General features: G+C 35.8%; 1 protein-coding gene across 4 annotated transcripts in view; it reads left to right on the forward strand.

Moving 5' to 3' along the window:
• Window positions 1-15,647, forward strand: part of XRN1 (5'-3' exoribonuclease 1) — a 132,801-nt gene extending 117,154 nt beyond the window's left edge. For all 4 annotated transcript variants that reach the window (XM_063114400.1, XM_063114401.1, XM_063114403.1 and 1 more), the window contains 5 exons: window positions 1,779-1,960; window positions 9,254-9,367; window positions 9,462-9,564; window positions 14,644-14,804; window positions 15,272-15,647. In XM_063114400.1, the coding sequence (XP_062970470.1) occupies window positions 1,779-1,960; window positions 9,254-9,367; window positions 9,462-9,564; window positions 14,644-14,804; window positions 15,272-15,574 (863 nt within the window). In that variant the 3' untranslated portion in view covers window positions 15,575-15,647. The remainder of the gene's footprint in view (window positions 1-1,778; window positions 1,961-9,253; window positions 9,368-9,461; window positions 9,565-14,643; window positions 14,805-15,271) is intronic.
• The last annotated feature ends 7,482 nt before the right edge of the window (window positions 15,648-23,129 follow it).

A 23,129-nucleotide genomic window follows, 5' to 3' on the forward strand; every position in this document is an offset into this window, starting at 1 on the left:
TGGGCATGTTCCTTGGCACTGGCAGTGTGCCTGGTTGTGGGGTGTGTCTGGTCCCCAGCTTCATGCCTCGGGTCACCAAGTGGGCCCCAAGGCGCTGGCACGGTGTGCCTGGATGTGCGCAGGGGTTCCAGTCCCCTGCTCCAACCCTCCTGTTCCCAGGCAGGCCCCAAAGCACTGGTGGTGTGCCTGGGCCAGAACTAATTTGTTGTCCTTTGCTTACTTCTAAAATGGGGGAACTTCCTGTGGGAACCAGTACTTGAGCTGTGTGGTTGAGCTAAATTGCTGCTTTGCTGCTGTTTCCCTAGGGAAGGCTTTTTATGCAGCTCAGAGTTTAACGTTTGGCCTTATAGGTACTTCCAGCTCTCCAGAGACCCAGTGGATCTGGATTGTGTAGTGACTCCGATCTGGGCCTGAGTTTTTTTATCAAACTGCACCACATGCAATTCTACATTCCCGACCAGTCTCCACTAAGTGTGGTCCTGCACTGATTAGGTGGCGGGTCAGCTGTCCTTGCTGTGTCCCAGTGTTCTCCCAGTGGGCCTGTCTCCTCCACCACCCATGCTTCGAACACTTCCCATGGGACGTGCCCTGCACTGGTCCCTTGTGATGACTCACTGGCCTCTGAATGGCTCCCCTTTTCAACTCTTCTGGCTCCTCGCTCCTGCGTGGGTCCACGGGAACCCTATTAGTGGCCTTGCTGTCCTGGGGGCTGCCAAGGTCCTCTTCTCCCCCACTGCCTCCAAGTAACTCCATCTGAAGGGCACAGCTGTGGCTTCTGCCGGTTCCTGCTCCGTGGGCTCATCAGCTCCAGCTTTAAAGCGGACACAGCCTGAAACCCTCAGAGCAGTTTTTTCTTTCTCTCATTGTGGTTTCTCCAACCTTCATGAACTCCGTGGGTCTCTCCTCCTCTTCCCTTGAGCTCTAGTAGCCCCAGCTTGTCTGATGTTACATTTTTATGGCTGTAAATTTGTTGATTTGTGGAAGAGAGTGATGCTGAGGACTGTCTATTCCGCCATCTTGACCGGAACTACTCAGCAACAAGTAAATTTTACTTTAATTTAGTGTAGTGGAAAAACTCATAGACCTTAGAGTCAATAGCTCAGAATCTGGCCCATATTACAGAGCTAATTGGCTTTACTACTTTGGGCAATTAACCTTTTTTTTAATCTATAATAGAAAGAGGTTTGGATTAATTCATCACTGAGGTATGCTCTTGTTCTATTAGTGAATTTGTTAATCATAAAGAATGTAAACATTCAGAATTTTTAAAAACTTCTATATAAAATCACTTTTAAAAGACTTAATTTCAGAAAAACTTTTAAGAAGTGTCATTTTGGAATAAAAAAAAATATTTGTCCATGTGTCTGAGAATGTCAAATGGAATTACAAGAATTAAGATTGAAGCCAAAGCCTCAAAACTAAACAATTAATTGAAAATCAGTTCAAGAAAGCCATTTGCTGTTCAAATTTTACCTGTAACAGAACCATTTAGTTGCTCAAGATTTAAATTTTCAGCAGTCAGCTACCTATCATATTTTTAAATCCTTATCTTAATAATTTATCATAAATCAAGTATAATCACCTAAAAATTTTATTCAAGTCAATAATTTGAGGCAGTACTAAATAGTTCTTATATTTGTTTCATGGGAAATTCATTTTTTTTTTTTTTTTTTTACCTTTTAGCAATTTCCTGCTTGCTCTTTGATAAAACCCTGCAATAATTACATTGTTTGAGATCTTTTATTAATATAGGTATGTCCTTTTCTCCTTTTTGGTAGCATCTTATATGAACAAGCCTCACAATGCTAATGAGTACCATAATGTTCAGTCTATGGACAATGTATGTTGGCCGGCTCCTGGCCAGATCCCACCTGTGTCCACACCAGTAACTGAACTTTCTCGAATTTGTTCCTTTGTTGGAATGCCACAACCGGATTTCTCCTTTCTTAGGACACCACAGGTATAGTATACTACTGTTCTATGTCTATAAGTTCTTTAACACTGATCTAAGAAATTGAAAATCTTTAGCTAGATAAAATATAATGGAGCTGATTTTTTTTTTAACTTTATGAGCAGCATGGATTTATGTTCTCACTCTGTTAATTCCATTTATACATAGCCAGAGCCCTCAAAGAGGCTGATAGAGAGGAACCTGGGCAACAGGTAGCCTGACAAGATTCTGTAGAATGGTGGAGCTAGGGATCATGGTCTACAATGAAGGTTTTCAAACTTTTTGGTCTCAGAATCTCCCCCCCCTTTTTTGGAGGACACAAAAAACTTTTATTTACTTGTGTTATATCCATATTTACCATATTAGAAATGAAACCGAAAAAACATTAAGTGTTTATTAAAAATAACTTTTCAAAAAAATTTAGTGAGAAGAGTGGTATTGCTGTACATTTTTAAAATTGTTTTTACCTCTAGCTTAATAGAAGAAGTGAAATTCTCATATATGCTTCTTACTATCAATCTCTTATGATATGTTGTTAAGATAGAAATATATGGCCTCGCACAGATACATAGTTGGAAAAAGGAAGAGAACTTTAATAGCCTTTTCAGATCATTGTAGTTATGCAAAAGTGGTACTTTCTTAAAGTTAGCTACAGTGTGGAATCTGAAACCATATCAATGAACTTTTTGTCCTCTATATGCTTGTGAGAAAATGAGAAAAAGCAATGAGAAAAAGGGCAAATAGCATCTTAATATTATTATGAAAATAGTTTTGACCTCAGTGACCCCCTGAACAGGTCTCAGGTTCCCCAGACTGCACTTTGAGACTTGCTGGTTACAAGAAGTTTATTTTATCCTCTTTGCATCCAAGTTCTTGACACAGTCTCACCTAAAACAGAAAACAGTTTCTTCTAAGATCAGGAACAAGACAGGGATGCCCACTTTTACCTCTTCTATTCAACTTAGTACTGGAAGGTCAGCAAGAGCAATTAGGCCAAAAAAAAAAAAAAGAAAGAAAGAAAAGACATCTAAATTAGAAAGGAAGAAGTAAGCTTCTCTCTGTTTGCAGATGATATGGTCTTATATGTAGAAAACCTTGAAGATTACACCAAAAAAAACTATTAGAACTAATAAACATATTCAGCAAAGTTGCAGGATACAAAATCAACACACAAAAATCATTTGCACTTCCATATACTAACAGTGGACAATCTGAAAAGGAAATTAAGAAAACCATTTATGATTAACATCAAAAAGAATGAAATACTTAGGAATAAACTTAACAAAGAAGCCAAAAGACTTGTATACTAAAAACTACAAAATATTGTTTGCTAAAAGAAATTAAAGAAGACAAATAAATAGAAAGACATCTTGTGTTCGTGGATTGGAAGACTTAATATTGTTAAGATGTCCAAGGTGAAGGATTTGGATCCTCTTACCAGCCAGCTGCCAAAAAATATATATCTACGTATCTATATATACTATATATATGTATAGTTAAGATATCAACACTACCCAAAGTGATTTACAGATTCAGTATAATCCCCATCAGAATCCCAGTGTAATAGAATAGCCCCAAAATAAACCTCATATATATAGTTAAATGACTTTTTGACAGGGTGCCAAGACCTTTCAATGGGGAAAGGGCAGTCTTTTCAGCAAATGGTGCTGGGAAAACTGGATATCCATCTGTAAAAGAATGAAGTTGGATCCTTAACACCATATACAAAAATTAACTGAAAATGAATCAGAGACCTAAGTTTAAGACCCACAGCTGTAAAAGTATCAGAAGAAAACACAGGGCAAAATCTTAACAACACTGGATTTGACAGTGATTTCTTGGATATGACACCAAATGCACAGGCAACAGAAGAAAAAATAGACAAATTGGACTTCATGAGAATTTTAAAGTTTTGTGCATCTAAAGATAATAGCAATAGAGTAAAAAAGACAACCCCTAGAATGGGGGAAAATACTTGTTAATGATATATCTGATAAAGGGTTAATATTGTAAATAAATAGAGAACTCCTAAAACTCAACAACAAAAAAACAACTCAATTCAAAAATGGGCAAAGGACTTGAATAGACATTTCTCCAAAGAAAATAACAAATGGCCAATAAGCACACGAAAAGATGCTCAACATCACTAATCATTAGGGAAGTACAAATCAAAACCACAATGAAATATCACCTCACACCCATTAGGATGGCTACTATCAAAAAAAGCAGAAAATAACAAGTGTACGAGAGAGGGATGTAGAGAAGTTAGAATCCTTATGCACTGTTGATGGGAATGTAAAATAGTATAGCCACTGTGAAAAACAGTATAGTGGTTCTTCAAAAAATCAAAAATAAGATTACCATATGATCCAGTAATTCCACTTCTTGGTATATACACCAAATAATTCAAAACATGTATACCCATGTTCATAGCAGCATTATTCACAATAGCTAAAATGCAAGAATGTCTGTCAAAGGATTAATGAATAAGCAAAATGTGGTATATCCATACAATGGAATATTATTCAGCATAAAAAGGAAGGAAATTCTGACATATGCTACAACATGGATGAACCCTGAAGGCATTATGCTAAGTGAAATAAGCTAGTCACAAGAAGACAAACACTGTGATTCCTCTTATTTGAGGTACTTAGATTAGTCAAAAATCACAGAGATGGACAGTAGAATACTGGTTGCCAGAAAGATGGCAAGTGAAAACAAGAACAATCCAAACCCAAAGTTAGCAGACGGAAAGAAATCATTAAGATCAGAGCAGAACTTAATGAAATAGAAACCCAAAAAACGTTACAAAAAACGATAAAAAAATCAATGAATCAAAAAGTTGGTTTTTTGAAAAGATAAATAAAATTGACAAACCATTAGCACAGCTAACTAAAAAAAGAAGAGAAAAGACCCAAATAACAAAAATTAGAAATGAAAAAGGTGATATTACAACTGATACCTCTGAAATACAAAAAAATCATTAGAGACTATTATAAACAACTATATGCCAACAAATTTGAGAATCTGAAGGAAATGGATAAATTTCTGGACACACACAAACTACCAAAACTGAGCCAAGAAGATGTAGAAAATCTGAAGAGACCAATAACAATAAAAGAGATTGAAGCTGTTATCAGAAGGCTCATAACAAAGAAAAGTCCAGGACCAAATGGATTCACAGCAGAATTCTACCAAACATTCAAAGAGGAATTGACAACAATTCTCTACAAACTATTCCAAAAGATTGAAACAGAGGCAATTCTCCCAAACTCATCCTGATACCAAAACCAGGTAATGATACAACTAAAAAAGAAAACTACAGGCCAATATCCTTGATGAATATAGATGCAAAAATCCTTGATAACATACTAGCTAACAGAATACAGCAACATATATGCAAAAGTATACACCATGATCAAGTGGGATTCATCCCAGGGATGCAAGGTTGGTTCAACATACACAAATCAATAAATGTGATACACCATATCAATAAAATCAAACACAAGGACCATATGATCATCTCTATAGATGCTGAAAAAGCATTTGATAAAATTCAACACTCATTCATGATAAAGACTCTCTACAAGTTAGGTATAGATGGAAAGTATCTCAACATAATTAAAGCCATGTATGATAAACCCACTGTCAATATCATGCTGAAGGGGGAAAAGCTGAAAGCTTTTCCTTTAAGAACAGGAACTAGACAAGGATGCCCACTCTTACCACTCCTATTCAACATAGTGTTAGAAGTACTAGCCAGAGCAATCAGAGAAGAGAAGGAAATAAAGGGCATCCAGATTGGAAAAGATGAAGTCAGACTGTCCCTGTTTGCAGATGACATTATCCTATATATTGAACAGCCTAAAGACTCTGCAAAAAAACTCTTGGAGTTGATAAATGATTTCAGCAAAGTTGCAGGATACAAAATCAACACACAAAAATCAGTAGCATTTCTATTCTCCAATAGTGAACATGCAGAAAGAGAAACCAAGAAAGCTTGCCTATTTACAGTAGCCACCAAAAAAATAAAGTACTTAGGAATTGAGTTAACCAAGGATGTGAAAAATCTCTATAATTAGAACTGCAAACCACTGCTGAGAGAAATTAAAGAGGACACAAGAAGATGGAAAGATATGCCATGCTCTTGGATTGGAAGCACCAACATTGTGAAAGTGTGCATACTACCCAAAGTGATATACAAATTCAATGCAGTCCCCATCAAAATTCCAATGACATTTTTCTCAGAAATGGAAAGAACTATCCAGACATTTATATGGAATAAGAAAAGACCACGCATAGCCAAAGCAATTCTGAGCAAAAAAAATAAAGCTGGAGGCATAACACTACCTGACTTTAAACTATACTACAAAGCTATAATAACCAAAACAGCATGGGACAGGCATAAAAACACACTGATCAATGGAATAGAATAGAGAATCCAGTAATCAACCCACACACCTACAGCCATCTGGTCTTTGACAAAGGCACCAAGCCTATACACTGGGGAAGAGATTGCCTCTCCAGCAAATGGTGCTGTGATAGCTGGATATCCATATGCAGGAGAATGAAACTAGACCCATACCTCTCACCATATACTAAAGTCAGCTCAAAGTGGATTAAAGAATTAAATATACACCCTGAAACAATAAAACTTCTTAAGGAAAACATAGAAGAAACACTTCAGGAAGTAGGACTGGGAACAGACTTTATGAATACGACCCGAAAAGCATGGGCAACCAAAGGAAAAATAAACAAATGGGATTATATTAAACTAAAAAGCTTCTGCACAGCAAAAGAAACAATTAACAGATTTAAAAGACAACCAACAGAGTGGGAGAAAATATTTGCAAAATGTACATCTGACAGAGGATTAATATCCAGAATATACAAGGAACCGAAACAACTTTACAACAAAAAAACAAGTAACCCAATTTAAAAAATGGGCAGAAGAGCTAAATAGGCATTTCTCAAAGGAAGATATATGAATGGCCAACAGACACATGAAAAAATCCTCAACATCATTCAGCATTTGGGAAATGCAAATCAAAACCACACTGAGATACCATCTTTCCCCAGTTAGGATGGCTAATATCCAAAAGACTGTGAATGATAAATGCTGCCGAGGTTGCAGAGAAAAAGGAACTCTCATACATTGTTGATGGGACTGCAAAATGGTGCAGCCTTTATGGAAAATGGTATGAAGGTTCCTCAAACAATTGCAGATAGATCTACCATATGACCCTGCTATCCCACTGCTGGGAATATACCCAGAGGAATGGAAATCATCAAGTCGAAGGTATACCTGTTCTCCAGTGTTCATTGCAGCACTGTTTACAATAGCTAAGAGTTGGAACAAGCCGGAACGTCCATCATCAGATGAGTGGATACAGAAAATGTGGTATATCTCCACAACGGAATACTACTCTGCTATAAAAAAGAATGAAATACTACCATTTGCAACAACATGGATGGACCTTGAGAGAATTATATTAAGTGAAACAAGTCAGGCACAGAAAGAGAAATATCACATGTTCTCACTTATTGGTGGGAGCTAAAAATAAATAAATAAATATACAAATTAACGGTGGGAGTAGGGAAGAAGACACAACAGTTACAATTCCTTGAAGTTGATATAACAAGCAAACAGAAAGGACATTTTTGGGAGGAAGTGGGGAGAGGGACGAGGATGGATGTTTTGGTAATGGGCCACAATAATCAATTACATTGTATATTGACAAAATAAAATTTAAAAAAGAAAGAATAGTGGTTGGCAGGGGTTGGGAGGAGGGGGAAATGGGGAGTTTCTGTTTAATAGGTATGGAATTTCAGTTTTATAAGATGAAAAGAGATGGAGATAGATGGTAGTGATGGATACATAACATTATGAATGTATTTAACACCACTGAACTTTACACTTAAAAATGGTTAAGATGGTAATTTTTATGTGTATTTTACCACATTAAAAAACATTTTGGGGCCAGCTCTATGGCTCACTCAGGAGGGTGTGGCGCAGATAGCACCGAGGCCGTGGGTTCGGATCCTATATAGGGATGGCCGGTGTGCTCACGGGCTGAGTGTGGTGTGGACCACACCGTGCCGAGGGTTGCAATAGCCTTACCAGTCAGGAAAAAAAAAAAGAAAAAAATTTTTTGGACCGAAATAAAGAAAGCAGGATTAAATTAATGGCATTACATAAAAAATGGCTACCTTTTGAAAAAATAGTTTTTTAAAAAACCTTTTTTATAAAACAAAAAATTGAAGTATGAAGAATTATAATTTAAATATGAATGTAAAATCAGTAAGAACCTTTAAGTCTTTTAGATTTGGACAATTTATATTAGCAAAATATCTGCTAATTAGAGGAGGGTATAAAGCACGAGTCTGCAAATTTTTTCTGTAAAGGGTCAGATAGTAAATATTTCAGGCCTGTGGGCCAAACAGTCTTTGTCACAACTGCACAACTATACAGTTGTAGTGTGAAAGTAGCCATATGTAATACATAAAAGAATGGATGTGAGGGGGACAGGAGGAACAGGAAGAGATTGGTCAGCAGGTACAAAATTACAGTTAGATAGGAGGAATAAGTTCTGGAGTCCTGTCGCACAGTTGGGTGACTATGGTTAACAATATGATAATTGTATATCTCAAAATAGCTAGAAGAGAAGACTTTGAATGTTTTCACCACAAAGAAATGATAAATATGTGAGGTGATGGATATGCTAAATGCCCTGGTTTGATTTTTACACAATATATACATGTTTTGAAACATCACACTGTACCCCATAAATATGTACTAATATTATGTGTCAAAAACAGGGGCTGGCTAGTTAGCTCAGGTGGTTAGAGCACCATTTTATAATACCAAGGTCAAGGGTTCAATCCCCGTACTGGTCAGCTGCCAAAAAAAAAAAAAATTTTTTTAAACTTTTTTCTAAAACAAAGAATGGATGTGGCAGTGTTTCAGTAAACTTTATTTACAAAAAGAGGTGGAATGCTGTAGTTTGTCAACCCTTGGTATAAAGGGAGAAGTTTTGCTGGCTTTCATTTGCATTGGGATGCTTGACCCTTCAGCCAGCTTAGACAGCATTTTATTTTGTAGACATTGAAAGCTAAGGTAATAGTTCTAAAGTTTTTGCATGGCAAACCAAAACTTAAACTGATGGTCCTTTTCTGAATTTTTGAATTCTTTTTATCAGAATGTCAGATGAAATCATTCAACTTGCTTAGACTAAGCTCTGGGGAAGGAGATCAACTTTGTAGATAGATGATTTCATAGGCATCCATATTCTCTTTTTTTAGACAATGACAGTTTGCCAGGTAAAATTATCGAATGGTTTACTGGTACATGGGCCACAATGCCACTCTGAAAACGAAGCCAAGGAGAAAGCTGCACTTTTTGCTTTACAACAATTGGTAAGAACTGTCCCTGACTTTTCTATTAAGTTTTTAATAATTTTTATAGAAAATTTTTGTTGCATTGTTTTTTAACTCCTAAATATTTCCACAGGGCTCTTTAGGGGTGAATTTGCCTTTGCCTCCACCAATATTTTCAAATTATCCTCCTGCTGTACCACCTGGGACCATTCCTCCAGTTTTTCCCCAGCCTACTGGTAAGATACTTAGCTTTTCTAGGTATTTGTCATTGAGTTGTTACTTTTACGGTTTTTTTAAGAAGCATCGTTTGAAAAAATAAAATAAAAAATAGTTTTTTAAAAGCGTTATTTTTATGAAGTCAAAAAATGTATTTGAATGTCTAGGAATATAAGAAGAGATTATGAAAAGTAAGCCTGAGCCCAGAGCTTACAGATTCACCTAGAAATAATATTTCCCTCCTACAGCTTCTGGTACAGCTAGTGTAGTAAAGTGGTTCTTTGTAGGGGGCAGGCCCTTATTCCCCAGTAGCTACCCATAGATGAGTTTGGGTTTAAGTTAGACATCAAAAACACAGTTAAAAGAAATCATGTAACTTCTTTGGGGCTCCATTTCATATTTGTAGGAGGCTGTGTCCAGGATATTTTTGAGACAGACATTTTATAATTTTATGATTCTAAATCTTGAGTTCATTAGACATTTCTTTTATTACCTAGCCTTTGTCCTGATACCTCTTGGATTCTTTATATCTTAGTCATTATCATTTTAAAGCCAATAATTTATTTATTTATTTCAAGTTTAGAAAATTAGTTTTCTGTAGCTAATATATGCCTAGTCTTATTCCAGGAATTCTACATGTCTAATCTTTATAAACATTCTATCTAAACATTAGAAAGGTTTAAAATGCTGATTAAATAAGGTAACTTTACAAAATGCAGTTATGTCTTCTTATTGCCCAAACTCCATTAAACTGAATAATAACAGATTTAGACGTGTAAACCTACAAGAATAAAGAATAAAGAGTTGGAAGAAGAAATATCATCATATTTGAAAAGAGTTTGTGATGAGAAAAACAATTGAAGAAGTAACCAATTTAGCAGAACAGGGTTAACCCAGAAACTAAAGTGCCTATAGAAAAGATTACACATGAGCTGATGGGCACAATGTTCCTCACATTTAGAATTTGAAGATACCCTGTATAAATCTATATGTAGAGTAATATGGCTACCTGCCTCCAGCCCTGCCCACTCAGCCAGACTTCTTCAGGCAGAAGGCTGGAGGTATGTTCTCTGGAAGGGCTCTCTAGATGTGGGGACACCAGGCACAGAGTAGGGAAAAAATACCTATCCTCTGTCTTCAGAGGTTAAGGTAAAGTTCCCTTTTTATATCCAGTTCCCAAATTATAACCAGCTACACCGTACCCCACCCCCACCCCCATAGGAAATTGGAGGATGGTTCTTTTGAGAAATTCATTGACCTCCAAAGAAAAGACCTACTTTCTTTTAGAGGGTATTCCAACCAAACGGCTGGCTCACTACCCAGTTATCCTAGAGTAAAGCCCTCAGATCATCAAACCCAGCTCCCCTCACAAACACTGCTTCTAATCACAGTTCTCATGTCTCCTTCTTTAATATGAATAGATACTAGACTATGAGAGATCACTATGTTGTGGGGCGAATGCACAGAGGAATCCAAGACCGGCGTCAGTGTTGTAGTGTTATAGCGCCTCTTTTTGCTTGCAAGCAAGGAGAACACTGGAGGGCAGAAACCCCCAAGCCAGTGTTTCCCCAAACAAAGGAACTGACTCCCTTTATGTAGCCTAAATTCCCACCCTTCTCCCTCCTAGGTTCTCATTTAGGTCCTCTTATGTAAATGAGGGATGCTGTCCTACTAATTTGGATTGGCTAGTTATGGGACACAGTCTGTTGGTCACTTTAGGAGCCTAATTTGCTTCTGGCCCCTGGGGGAGGTTGTGAGACTGCTGTTATCTCATAGAAGAAGGGCCCAAGAAGCAAGGAGGGTAAATGGCAGGAGGTTGAGTCTCCAGTGGAGCATAAAGTTTCTAAAACAGTTTCTCAAGTGGAAAAGGGAAAAGCTCAACAATTAAAAATGCTTAGGGGTCCCTGCAACAACTAGACATTAAGGGAAAATCTCTAAAATGAAAGAGAGAGCCCAGAACAAAGAAAAATAAAAAGGATCCAGAAACAGAGATAATGTAAGAAATAAGAAAACTTGAAAGACAGCAATAATTACTATCTTCAGTGAAATAAAACAGTGCAACCAAAAAATAAGAACAAGATTTTATGAAAAAAGAATAACTGGAGAACAAGCAAAATTGTTGAGTCAAAATTTTAAAATTCAGAAGATAAAGCCCTAGCAAAGCCAAGGAAAATAAAAGCTGGAAAATAAGAAAGAACAGAGATTTAAAGGAAAAAGAAATTGGAGATAATGGAGAAGAGGAAAGTATCAAAGGAGGAAGATAAGAAAGTTTGTTAGAACTAAAGGACATGCATCTCTGAACTGAAAGGGCCGCCAAATGCTTAGCGCAATGAATAAAGAGACACAGATCGCCTTGAAATTCAGAATACCAGTGATGAGGAGATGGTCCTAAGAGGTCTAGAGAAGAGGGGAAAAATATACAAAGATTAGAAATCAGGATGGTATTGCACTGTTTAACAGTGCCTAGAAGCCAGAAAGTAGCTGAGCGCTAAATGCCACAAAATCCTGAGGCAGAATGAGTTTGATATTAAATTTCTCTGTATGTCCAACCTGAATCTAGTGCAAAGGTAAGGTAAAGACATTTTTCAACTTGTAAATTTATTTCTTATGTACCCTTTCTTAAGAAGCTACTGGATTATATGCTGCAGCAAAACAAAGCAGTAAATTTTTTTAAAAGGAAAGAAAAACAATAACATGAGACCAAACAAGTTGTAGGTCTAGTAGAGTTATGCAATGAATGGAAGTCCCAGGATGCCAGCTGCTCAACAAGTCTAGAAAGTAACCAGTCCCAACTGAGGAAGCAAAGGGAAGTCTTTGCAGTTAAGATGGGTTTATCTAATAAAAGGGCAACAGTGGAAAAACATTAAGGCTAGGTACATAGAAGACTGAGGAGCTTTTGAAAGATAATTATTAACTTGAATAAAAACAAAAAGTTTTACAAGAAAGGAAACATAATCAGAATACCCTGCTTGGGTATTCAGCAACAATATTTACACAGTCACATACCATAAACACTGTTTATATATTTAAACAAATGTTGTGATATACTTATGTTGGAAGGACAGGGCAAGTAGTGAGGGGTGTTGCAAAAGAACTGAATTTCGATCTATTTCAATAGGCAGTCAGTAGATCTAAAAATGCCTGCAGTTGTTAAATTACTAACCAGTAGCATAAGCAAATTATTGAACAGTGTAGAAATAAACGTCTAAAACAGTTAAACTTACAGTGGAACAGGTGGCTGCTGTTTTATGCCGAAAAACTTTTTTAGTATAATGTGTATGTAATACTTTGATTTTTTTAAAAAATGTAATCTGTTTGTGGTCGTAAGTTACTAATTAGCAGAATAGGGCATTCAAAATCCAAGTCCGTTTCCAAAGCGCATGCCTTTGTTACTATACATTGGCATTCCTTTGATGGTATAAAGAATGTTTTAGTCATACAATTTTTATGACATAATGGATCTGATGTTTTCATATACCTCAGTGTAGTAATATCACCATAACTTGTAAAATATAATTTGTTTCTTTACTTTCAAAAATGTATCCACTAATTCTGTATGAATTAATTTTAAGTAATCATTATGTGTCGCGTACCTAAAGGTTTGCCTGCAAGCTTCTCTAAGAAAGAATATGTCTTATGGGAGTGTATTATCTAAAAAGAATGATTGTTTTCCCCATTAATTATCTATATTTTACAGCTTGATATTTTTACCTTTTTTCACGTTGATTGGTTTATTCATACCTACCAAGAATTTGAAGGTTATAATCGGAATGCCTTTGATCTAATATGTTCTCCAAATGTTCCAAGTAAAATATATGAATACGTGAAAGCGAAGAGATTTGAATGTTAATAAGGAGAGGACAACTTAAGCATCAAATTAACATTTTAAAGTTATTTTGTAAATTTTTGTTTTATGGCATAAAAATTTTCTGTTTTATGGTATAAAAAGTCCCAGTGGAAAAAAAATGGAGGAAAATGTATTTTTTATTTGTAACAATGATTTCTTGTGGAAATTATGGAGTTGATCAATGCATAAGATTAACATAGCATCTTTTAGATAGATCTTAATATTATGATTCCCAGAAAAGTTGCTCATTGGTAGTATCAAAACCTAATTTTCTAAATCTTATTAGTGTTTTTCATATTACAAATTTTCTTCATCCTGAAATTTGTGCATGTGTAATTTATAACACTAAAATATATTATGATTCTTCTCTCCTGACCCAAAAAAAATTTAAGTGGCTTAATTTTAATTAAGCTATACTATTTTATAGGCCTGCCTGCTTTTTTTCTCTCTGAAGAGGTTTATACATAGTTCATATCTTCTTCAGTGGCAATGTGCTGATGTCTTGATTATCACTGTTTAATGCAGTATTTTCCAAACGCACTGCAGCTCACTGTCTGTCTGCATAAGAATCACCTGTGGAGCTTATAAACAATACAGATTCCTGGGCCCCTCAAAGTCTGGCTTACTAGGTCTAAGGCCCTGCCCAGGAGTCTATATTTCACAAGCTCCCCAGCTGATTCAGATACACAAATCAGGTTTGAGAACAGTTGGTTCAATGCATTTTTAATAAGAAACTAAATGTAAATGAAAAAAATTTTTCAATTACAAATATTAGAATATAGAAAAGAAAGACTCTGCATGTTATATCAAAGTGATCAGATTTTAGGATTTGAGCTTTTTGGTTTTTTGTAGGTTGGGATCACTATGGAAGCAGCTTAGCATTGGGGGCAGGTGAGATCCTTAGGGGCAGGTGAGATCCTTAAGATTTCTCTCTGTGCTCAGGCTTTTCTCTCCCAAGGGACAGTTTCATGACCCTTTTATTATTTTTTAATATATAATTGCAAATATTCCTAAAACTTATATTAGCATATGGTACTGTTGGCCCTTGCAGGCTAGCAAAATGATCAGTTTATTTCTGTAGGTAGTTCATGGTCCTAAGAAGGGCTCCTGAGGTTCGATGTTGTAAGCAAGAATAATTATGAGTTAAGTGTGAGCCTTTTGCCAAAGGAAAGAAAAGCTGGCAGGAGGTCTTAAATTTCAGGGCTTTGATGATACCATTTTACTGAGAAAAGTTTTCCATGTTTTTTAACAGCTAATATAATGCCTTCGCCATCTCATCTCTTTGGCTCAATGCCGTGGGGACCACCAGTGCCAGTTCATGGGAAGCCTTTCCATCATACTTCATATTCTGGAACCATGCCCATGGCTGGGGGAATGCCAGCTGGTGTGCACAGTCAGTTCATACCCCTTCAGGTGAGACCTGAAAATATCATTATTATTTGAAGAGAAATATTTTTTAAAATCCTCAAAGACTGTTAGTAAAAATTTGTTTATTCAGTTTACTTATTCAGTGCCAGTTACACATTCAGTACTGGTCTTGGTTCTGAGAATGTAATGGTTGCAAGTCCGACCTAGTACCTGTTGTCTGAGTTTGTGTTCTGATAAATAATAATAATTGTAGCTAGTAATAATATGCTATTGTAACACAAACTAATTTAAAATCAGAAATATAATTTTTAAAAAATATTTAACTTACGAAAAATTGTTAAGTATTTTGTTTATAACTAAGTTCTTTGAATTACTAGTCTGGGTTGGAAATTTTAAGTGGAAGTCACAAATCAGCAATGATTGACAATATTAGCAGCATGGTTCATGGTGTTTTCTGACACTAGCTTTTTTTTGCCTACATTGTTAATTAATAATGCTTTTATTCTTTAAAGGTTACTAAAAAAAGGGTTGCAAACAAAAAGAACTTTGAGAATAAGGAGGCCCAGAATTCTTCTCAAGTCACCCCACTTCAGACTAGCCAGCCAGGGTCTTGTAATGTCACCAAAGTGATTTCACAGGAGAGTTCATCAACTTCCTTAAAGTCCTCTCAGATTGCTCAACCTGCATCTTCTTTTCAAGTTGAAGTCGCCTCCCAAGGCCATAGTGTGTCTCACCATAAGCCAACACCAAGCTCTTCAAGAAGAAAATCAAGAAAACTGGCTGTCAATTTTGGCATTTCTAAACCTTCTGAATAAATTTGGTACTTGGAATAAAATTAATTTCTTTTCTTTCCATTCACCTTTTGTAAATCCATATATATGTCTCATAAAAAATTTAGAATGTACTATTTTAATATGTTTAAATTGAAAATTTTTAAGTTGTCAGGCACTTTTCATGCTGTTTAAAAAACTATATATCAAATTGTGCCCTTTAAATATGTGCAATTTGTTGTATATCAATTATACCTCAGTAAAGCTGCTTTAACAAAAAAGACTAAATTAAAACTTGTGTTAAATAATATCAGTGGACTAAGCATTAAAATGTACTGCTCTAACCATTGGCCTCATCACTAGAAGCATCCTGAACTATGAATTAGACTTCATATTAGCAATAATAAAAAACATTTTTTATGCTATCATTGAGGGATAATTAAATGGAGCATGAAAATTGGGTCTGAAGTATAACTTACCAAATGTGGATTTTATTTCTCTTTTTAATGATGTAAAATTGTCAGGAGGATAGCTCTTATTTATGTGTATTTTAACTTACGTTTTGTTGTCTCTGAGGGTCCTTAGACCTGATGTGAAATGATCACACTTGTTGTGGTGCTGCCAGTTTTGCTTTATTCTAAATTTTGTACCAAAGCAACTTTGGAATACTGATCAGAATATTTCATCTAACTGCTTAGAGCTATAAATAGCAATGTAGATTTGAGTAAGTAATTACAATTTTTTAGATTATTCAAGAACCAGCATTAGTAACTTCTAACAAAATTGTTTCAAAATCTACAGGGTACAATGATTACAAATTAATCTAACAGAATAAAGTACAGAACATTCATCATATTGTTAAAATAAGTTGTGTTATTCTTTTGTATAGCTTTTTATCTGCTTATGTTAATATATGAGAGCTCCATTGTTGGTCCATGTATAGTGCTTCCTGGAACTAATGAAATTTTAAATTTTTAAAAAATTCCAACCTATACTGTAATACAGTCACAATCATTAGTTCATAATGTACATTATTTGCTTCCTCTCTAATTCTAGTTCTATATTTTTAGCTTTATGCTGAACTGTTCAGTGACACTGGCATTTTGTTTTTGCTTGTCATGTGTGGATGTGTGTTATTCAAGCTGTAACTGTTGAAGATATTTTACAATTTATGAAAATTTCTCAGTGGTTCCAGGGCTTGAGTTTATATATTTCATATCACAAAACTAAAGGGAAAAAAAATTTTTTTCCCTTTAGTTTTGTGATATGCTTATATTTCTAAGGAACTGTCATACTTTTTGAAAGTAGGAGACACAGTCTTTATATGGAGCTGCTTATTATTGTATCTGATTTCATTTAACTTGTTGAAAACTCCTCTGGGAGTCTTAAAGTAGTCTTTGATTTTTATCAGCACCGCACTCTCCCGAGTGAGCCACGGGCCGGCCCTTTAATTTTTAAAATGCTGATATTGAACTAAATGGATTCCTTTCTCTAACTGCTGATTTCAGAGTTTCTCTAAACATTAGCAGGATATTTGTCTATTAGTAGTGCCTTTAGTATAAGAGGTAAAAATATTCGTTATCTGTCATTTATGATAGTGAGTTTCTGTGATTTTATTTTCTATTAATTTTCTAGATTCAGATGTTCATCAGTTCCCAGTACTTCCTTGTTTCTATATCTGTAGTGGGGTCTTGAATAATGAGGCTTAAGTTATTCTCAGTGTTTATTGCTTCACAAACTCTCTATTTGCTTTAAAAGGAAACATCAACTATGGGAATACAAGGAAAAAGTTAAATAGTGACAATAATGTTATGTTAACCTCTTATTACTTTAAAGTGTGTGATATTTTTCACTTCACTTAACTGTACAACTACAGCATTCAAGAATTGCCTCACTCTTCACTGCATGTGAGTTCCATAAAAGTGCACAGCCCATGTCTGTTTTAAAGGAAGGAGCACACACTTAGCATCTTCTGAAAACACCAAGAGAAATGTTGACCTCCCCATTATTTGAGCACAGAAAGCTGATAATTCTAAATAGAAAGACAGTAAAGATGTTTTATTTTTCTTTCTTCCTCAAAAAAAAAAAGAAAAAAGAAAAAAGAAAAAAATTCTAAAGGTCAAGAGTGAAGAGAGAGATTAAAATAGGAGAGAGCTCCATACTGGATGGATAGTGGTCAGGCTTTCTTCTCTATTCTTTTCCCTTATAGACCTATTCCAAATGTGGGCTTGAGATCAGTGGGAGACATGCCCTGCCTGGGGAATATGTAAGAGGCAGAGGCTGTTTTTTACCTCGTGATGATCATGATGGCCTGGATCATGCCTTGTGTAGTCAAGTGCATCTCTGAAAAACAGACAATTTTTCTCTTTTATATAGGGCAGACTGAGACCACCCCTATAGTTTGAAATATGCTCATTCAACTGGAATCTGCTGAGGAGTTTTTGTGAAACTCTAGGGCACAGAAGGACAGATTTCTCAAATCTTAATGTTTCCACATAACTAGAACACTTAAATCTATTTAAACCTTCCTCTCCTCACTGAAGCATTATTTCTAAATATTCTTGTTCAGTAAGTCTTTTCTTTGTTTGAGCAAATTAAGTGAATTTTGAAGATTGATTCTTCCAGTCTCATTGTTCGTTTTCGCAATTTCCTTTCTGCATTACTTGGTCATTACTTCAGTTTTATAATTTGAGATAGAATGCATTACTTGACTTAAACATTTAGACTAAAGTCTTAAACATCTTGAAACTCAGTTGCATGAAAAATTCACCTCTATTGAAACTTCATTTCAATTTAAGATTTTCCTTGCTTTTAAAAGGGATGAGTAAGGGAAGATTGGAGATCTTTTTTTTGTTTTTTTTTCTTTTTCCTATTGGTGGAAGGTATGAAGACTATTGATGCAAGTTTTCTGTTATTTATTTCCTTTTTTATGATAGGTATTTACTTTAGTTTTAGACTGATACTTCCAAACTAATCTAGATTCTTGGTGTTAAGGGGAGGAGGCAGAGAAGAGGAGGCAGTTGGAAGAAGGAAGCCAGTTAAGACATATCCAATCACTGCATTTTCAGACTGTGATGTATCTTTCTAGCTCAACAAAATAAATAAGCTGTAGGGTCTTTTTTATTTCACTCACTTTTTGATCATCAGATTTATTTGTATTAATAAGTCAATTTTCATCCTAGTTTTCTAATTTTTACCTTATTGTCTGAGATAGAGCCATGCAAATCTGTTGAAGTTAGTTCTAACATACTTCTTCCCTTTATTCAGAGCGTCTTTTGTTAAAGCAACCGTGTACACTTCCCCAGCTTTTTTGAGCTTGCTGTATTTTTTAGTACCATCTTGCTTCTGAATTGTGTTTTTACTGTAGAAAAGAATTAGTTTATTGGAGAGAAATGGCTGTGAAAGTCATTCTCTATCTTAGAAAAAAAAATCAATCACAGTTCATTTGTCATTTTTCTAGAGAGAGTACTCAAACTGGCAGCATTCTTTATGTATGTTTTGTAAGCGTCAGTGAAACCATCTTTATTGCAGGATCTTCCTTTCCTAGTCAGGATAAGGCTGAAAATTCCAGAAATGAGTATCTTTCAAACTGGCTTAATTCATAGTTCCATCAGACTTCTGCATTATCTACCAGGGAACAAGATTCAGTGTCGAAACAGACTACATCATCTCCAGCAACAGGGCCAAGCAGACACAGGCAGGCCCTAAGTTTCACTGTTAAATGTACTGAGTTAACTCAGGCACCACAAATCCTTCTTTTAGAGAAAGAGGAAAAACATGTATAAAATAATTCTAGTAATAAAGAATGTCAACAATTCATACCTGCTTGTGTGTGTGTGCGTGTGTGTGTGTGTGTGTCAGTGAACCAATAACGATGCCTTGCTCAGTCAGTGCATTCAGCCATCTCAAGTGCAATTTGTGAGGGAGACTGTGGTTTCCAGAAGATATATTTTTTATGTAGTTAGCCTGTAAAAGTTAGTTTTTTCCAGCAGTATACCCATTGCTAATGATTATTTCAGCAGTTGGTATACTGATAAATTGACCAGGCCAAATAATTTTCTGTAGCTGTTTTAATAATCTGAAGCCAAATTTTCATACTGTTTCTCATGGAATAACAAGAGAATTTGGTTCACAGTTTGCTTTAAGTACCGTTATTCCTTTTTTTCCCTTACAGTTAAAGGTTGTTTTTGTTTGGTTTAGTTTTTTGGTTTTTGGACTTTTTTTTTTTCTTTTGCCTGTACCCAATTGCATATTTGAGTGTTTTTATCTATTTTGATATATAAGTAATAGATGGTATGCTGTGTCATCAAAGTGTTCAACATTTTGTTCATTTAAACAGTATAATTCATACATATATACATATGTATCTTAATTCATTTCTTTTCTCACAACTATTTTATAAGTAACTGGAATTTTTCATTAGATCTTATACAGTACAGTATTTTATTAAAAATTCAAAAGGGAAAACTTTTGTGTCCTCATTTTGTAGTTTTTATTTTTTAAATATCTTTACATTGTCTGTAAAATCTTTACATTGCCAATTAAAATGTTTTAAACTTGCATTGGAATGGACTCTGAATGTATTTTTGTGTTAAGTTGTACATTTGTAGATTTCTAGCATGAAGTTAGCCTCAAAATGCTGTGCAAAAGGATTTTAAAATGTAAGAGTCACTGAAAAATTTTAAACATCTATACATGTTAAAAGCTCTATGGATTTTAATTAAAGATTTGAGAATAATTTCATAAACTGTTTGCTCTTTTATGATTGCATTAATATCAAAAGTAGATACATTAAAGTTTTGACTTAAACCCCATATCCTTTTATTTCTCTCTCTTGACACTATGTCATGTACAGTAAACTGAAACAGCATGGTTAGTGAAAAGAACCTGAATGGATTCAAATGGCTGCAATTCAGATCCTAGCTCTACCTTTTACTAGTTACAAATAAGTCATTATGTTAGCATTGGCAAGTTATATAAGGTGTAAGCCTCAGATCCTTCACCTCCCAAAGGAAGAAAACAACAGCCCTTGTTTTGTTAATATGTAAAAAGCACTAGGTACATAGTAGGTGCTTTACAAATGTTAGTAGTAATAAGGATTTATCGCGTGTATGCTCACATCTATTAGCTGGGCTGCAAATACATGCAAGGACCTCTGGATAATGCCAAATACCTCTATACTTTTCCCATTGAGTTACCCTCCAGTATCCAGTTAGGACAGGGTCTCCATGCTTCAATCAGGCATCTGGGAGACTCCTCTTTTTCTGTTCTTCTTCCCCTCTCCTGGATGCCTCTATCTTTTCTCCCATACAGAGAAAGATTGTTTCAGAGACAAGTAGGAAGAGGCTTTAATTCCTATTCTTAAGACTGGGGAATCAGATACAGAGAACCCAGAAATCAACCCAGGTATTTACAGCCAACTGATCTTTGATGAAAGTGCCAAGAACATACATTGGGGAGAAGACAGCCTCTTCAGTAAATGGTGCTGGGAAAGCTGGATATCTATGTGTAGAAGAATGAAACTATACCCGTACCTTTCGCCATATACCAAAATCAACTCAAAATGGATTAAAGACTTAAGTATAAGACCTGAAAATATAAAACTAGAAGAAAACATAGGAGAAACACTTCAAGACATAGGACTGAGCAAAGACTATGAATAAGACCCCAAAAGCACAAGCAACAAAAGAGAAATAAACAAATGGGATTATATCAAACTAAAAAGCTTCTGCACAGCAAAGGAGACAATCAACAGTGAAAAGACAACCTACTGAATGGGAGAAAATACTTGCAAACCATACATCTGACAAGGGTTAATATCCATAATATACAAGGAACTCAAACAACTTCACAGTAAAAAAATAATTCAATTAAAAAATGGGCAAAGGAACCGAATAGACATTTTTCAAAGGAAGACATACAAATGGCCAACAGGTACATGAAAAAATGCTCAACATCACTAAGCATCAGGGAAATGCAAATTAAAACCACATTGAGAGATTATCTCACCCCAGCTAGGCTGGCTATTATCAAAAAGACAGAATAACAAATGCTGGCAAGGATGTGGACAAAAGGGAACTTTTCTACACTGTTAGTGGGACTGTAAATTGGTGCAGCCATTATGGAAAACAGTATGGAGATTTCTCAAACAACTATAGATAGAACTACCATACAATCCAGCAATCCCACTTCTGGGTATATATCCAAAGGAATGGAAATCATTATGTCAAAATCATTACCTGCACTCCCACGTTCATCACAGCTCTATTTACAATAGCCAAGATATGAAACCAACCTAAATGTCCATCAATGGATGACTGGATAAGGAAAATGTGGTGTATATACACGATGGAATACTACTCTGCTGTAAAAAAGAATGAAATTCTGCCATTTGTAGCAACATGGATGAGCTTGTAGAAAATTATGTTAAGTGAAAGAACTCAGGTACAGAGAGAAAAATACCACATCCTCACTCATAAGTGAGAGCTAAGAAAGAAAGAAAGGCCATAATAAAACATTGAACTTTCAGAAGGAAAGTTACTAGATATGGGAAAGGGGGAGAGGGAGAGAGGACAGGGAGTAATCGAGTAAAGGACACAATAAGTAATTACCATTTGTAATGATGAATATGCCAATATTGATTCGATCATCACATACTGTACACAATAGGGATAGTCACTTCTCTGTACCCCATAAATATGTAGAAAGAAAAGGAAAAAAAAAAAGCCTGGGGAATCAACAAGACTAAACAACATTGCTAATATTGACTGTCTCACAATATAACCCTGATGCATTATTTTAACCAAAATCTCTTATGGTAGGGTAAGAGGGAGCTGGAAAAAAGAGGGTAAGGAGGGAAGAAAGTCTCTTCCTGCTGTATCCGCTTCCAGTTCTGCCCAGTAAAGCTGAAACTGTCCCTCCTATTGTACTTTACTGAAGACCATGAGGAGTGATCACACTCTGATATGGTACTGGGCCTTCATCCATGAGGAAGCACGTGGTTGGGGCTACCAGTGGATACTTCGCTAGCTGTTTTTCCACTTCATCCCGCAGGTCGCCAGCTCCCCACGCCGATCCTCAGTAACCACCCCTCTCCACACCAAGTCTACAGTTCGCATCGGGCCCCCATCTGAGAAGTCATTTTTTTCACTTGAGAATCAAAACAAAATAAGCTGAAACCCTTTCAAACCAGCTTCTGAAAATGGAGTTTATTGTAAGAATATGGGGCGGTCTCAGAGAATCCAATCCAGGAAGTACAATCAGGGCCTAGTGGAGGTGTTACCCTCCAGTTCACTCTATGCCTCCTCTCCATGGGGCCATGGATCCGGGTGTCTGTGACTCTGTAGATCAGGTCTTTGCTTATTAATCCATAGGAGGGGTGGGGAGGACAAGTCACCTTGAGAAGAGGCTGCCCCTGCTGGGCTGTGGGTTGACAACTTCTCAGAGAATCTGGACAGTCAGGGGAGGACATGCTGACCTCTGCAGTGTAGGTCCTTAAGCAACAACCACATTCTGAGTCAGCAGTCAGTCAAGTCCTCATAGTTTCTACACAAAAGAAAGTCTGCAAAACCCTTTGGCTAATATTAACCAAAGATGACTG

The sequence above is a fragment of the Cynocephalus volans genome, chromosome 11 (assembly GCF_027409185.1).
Source record: "Cynocephalus volans isolate mCynVol1 chromosome 11, mCynVol1.pri, whole genome shotgun sequence".
Taxonomy (NCBI): domain Eukaryota; kingdom Metazoa; phylum Chordata; class Mammalia; order Dermoptera; family Cynocephalidae; genus Cynocephalus; species Cynocephalus volans.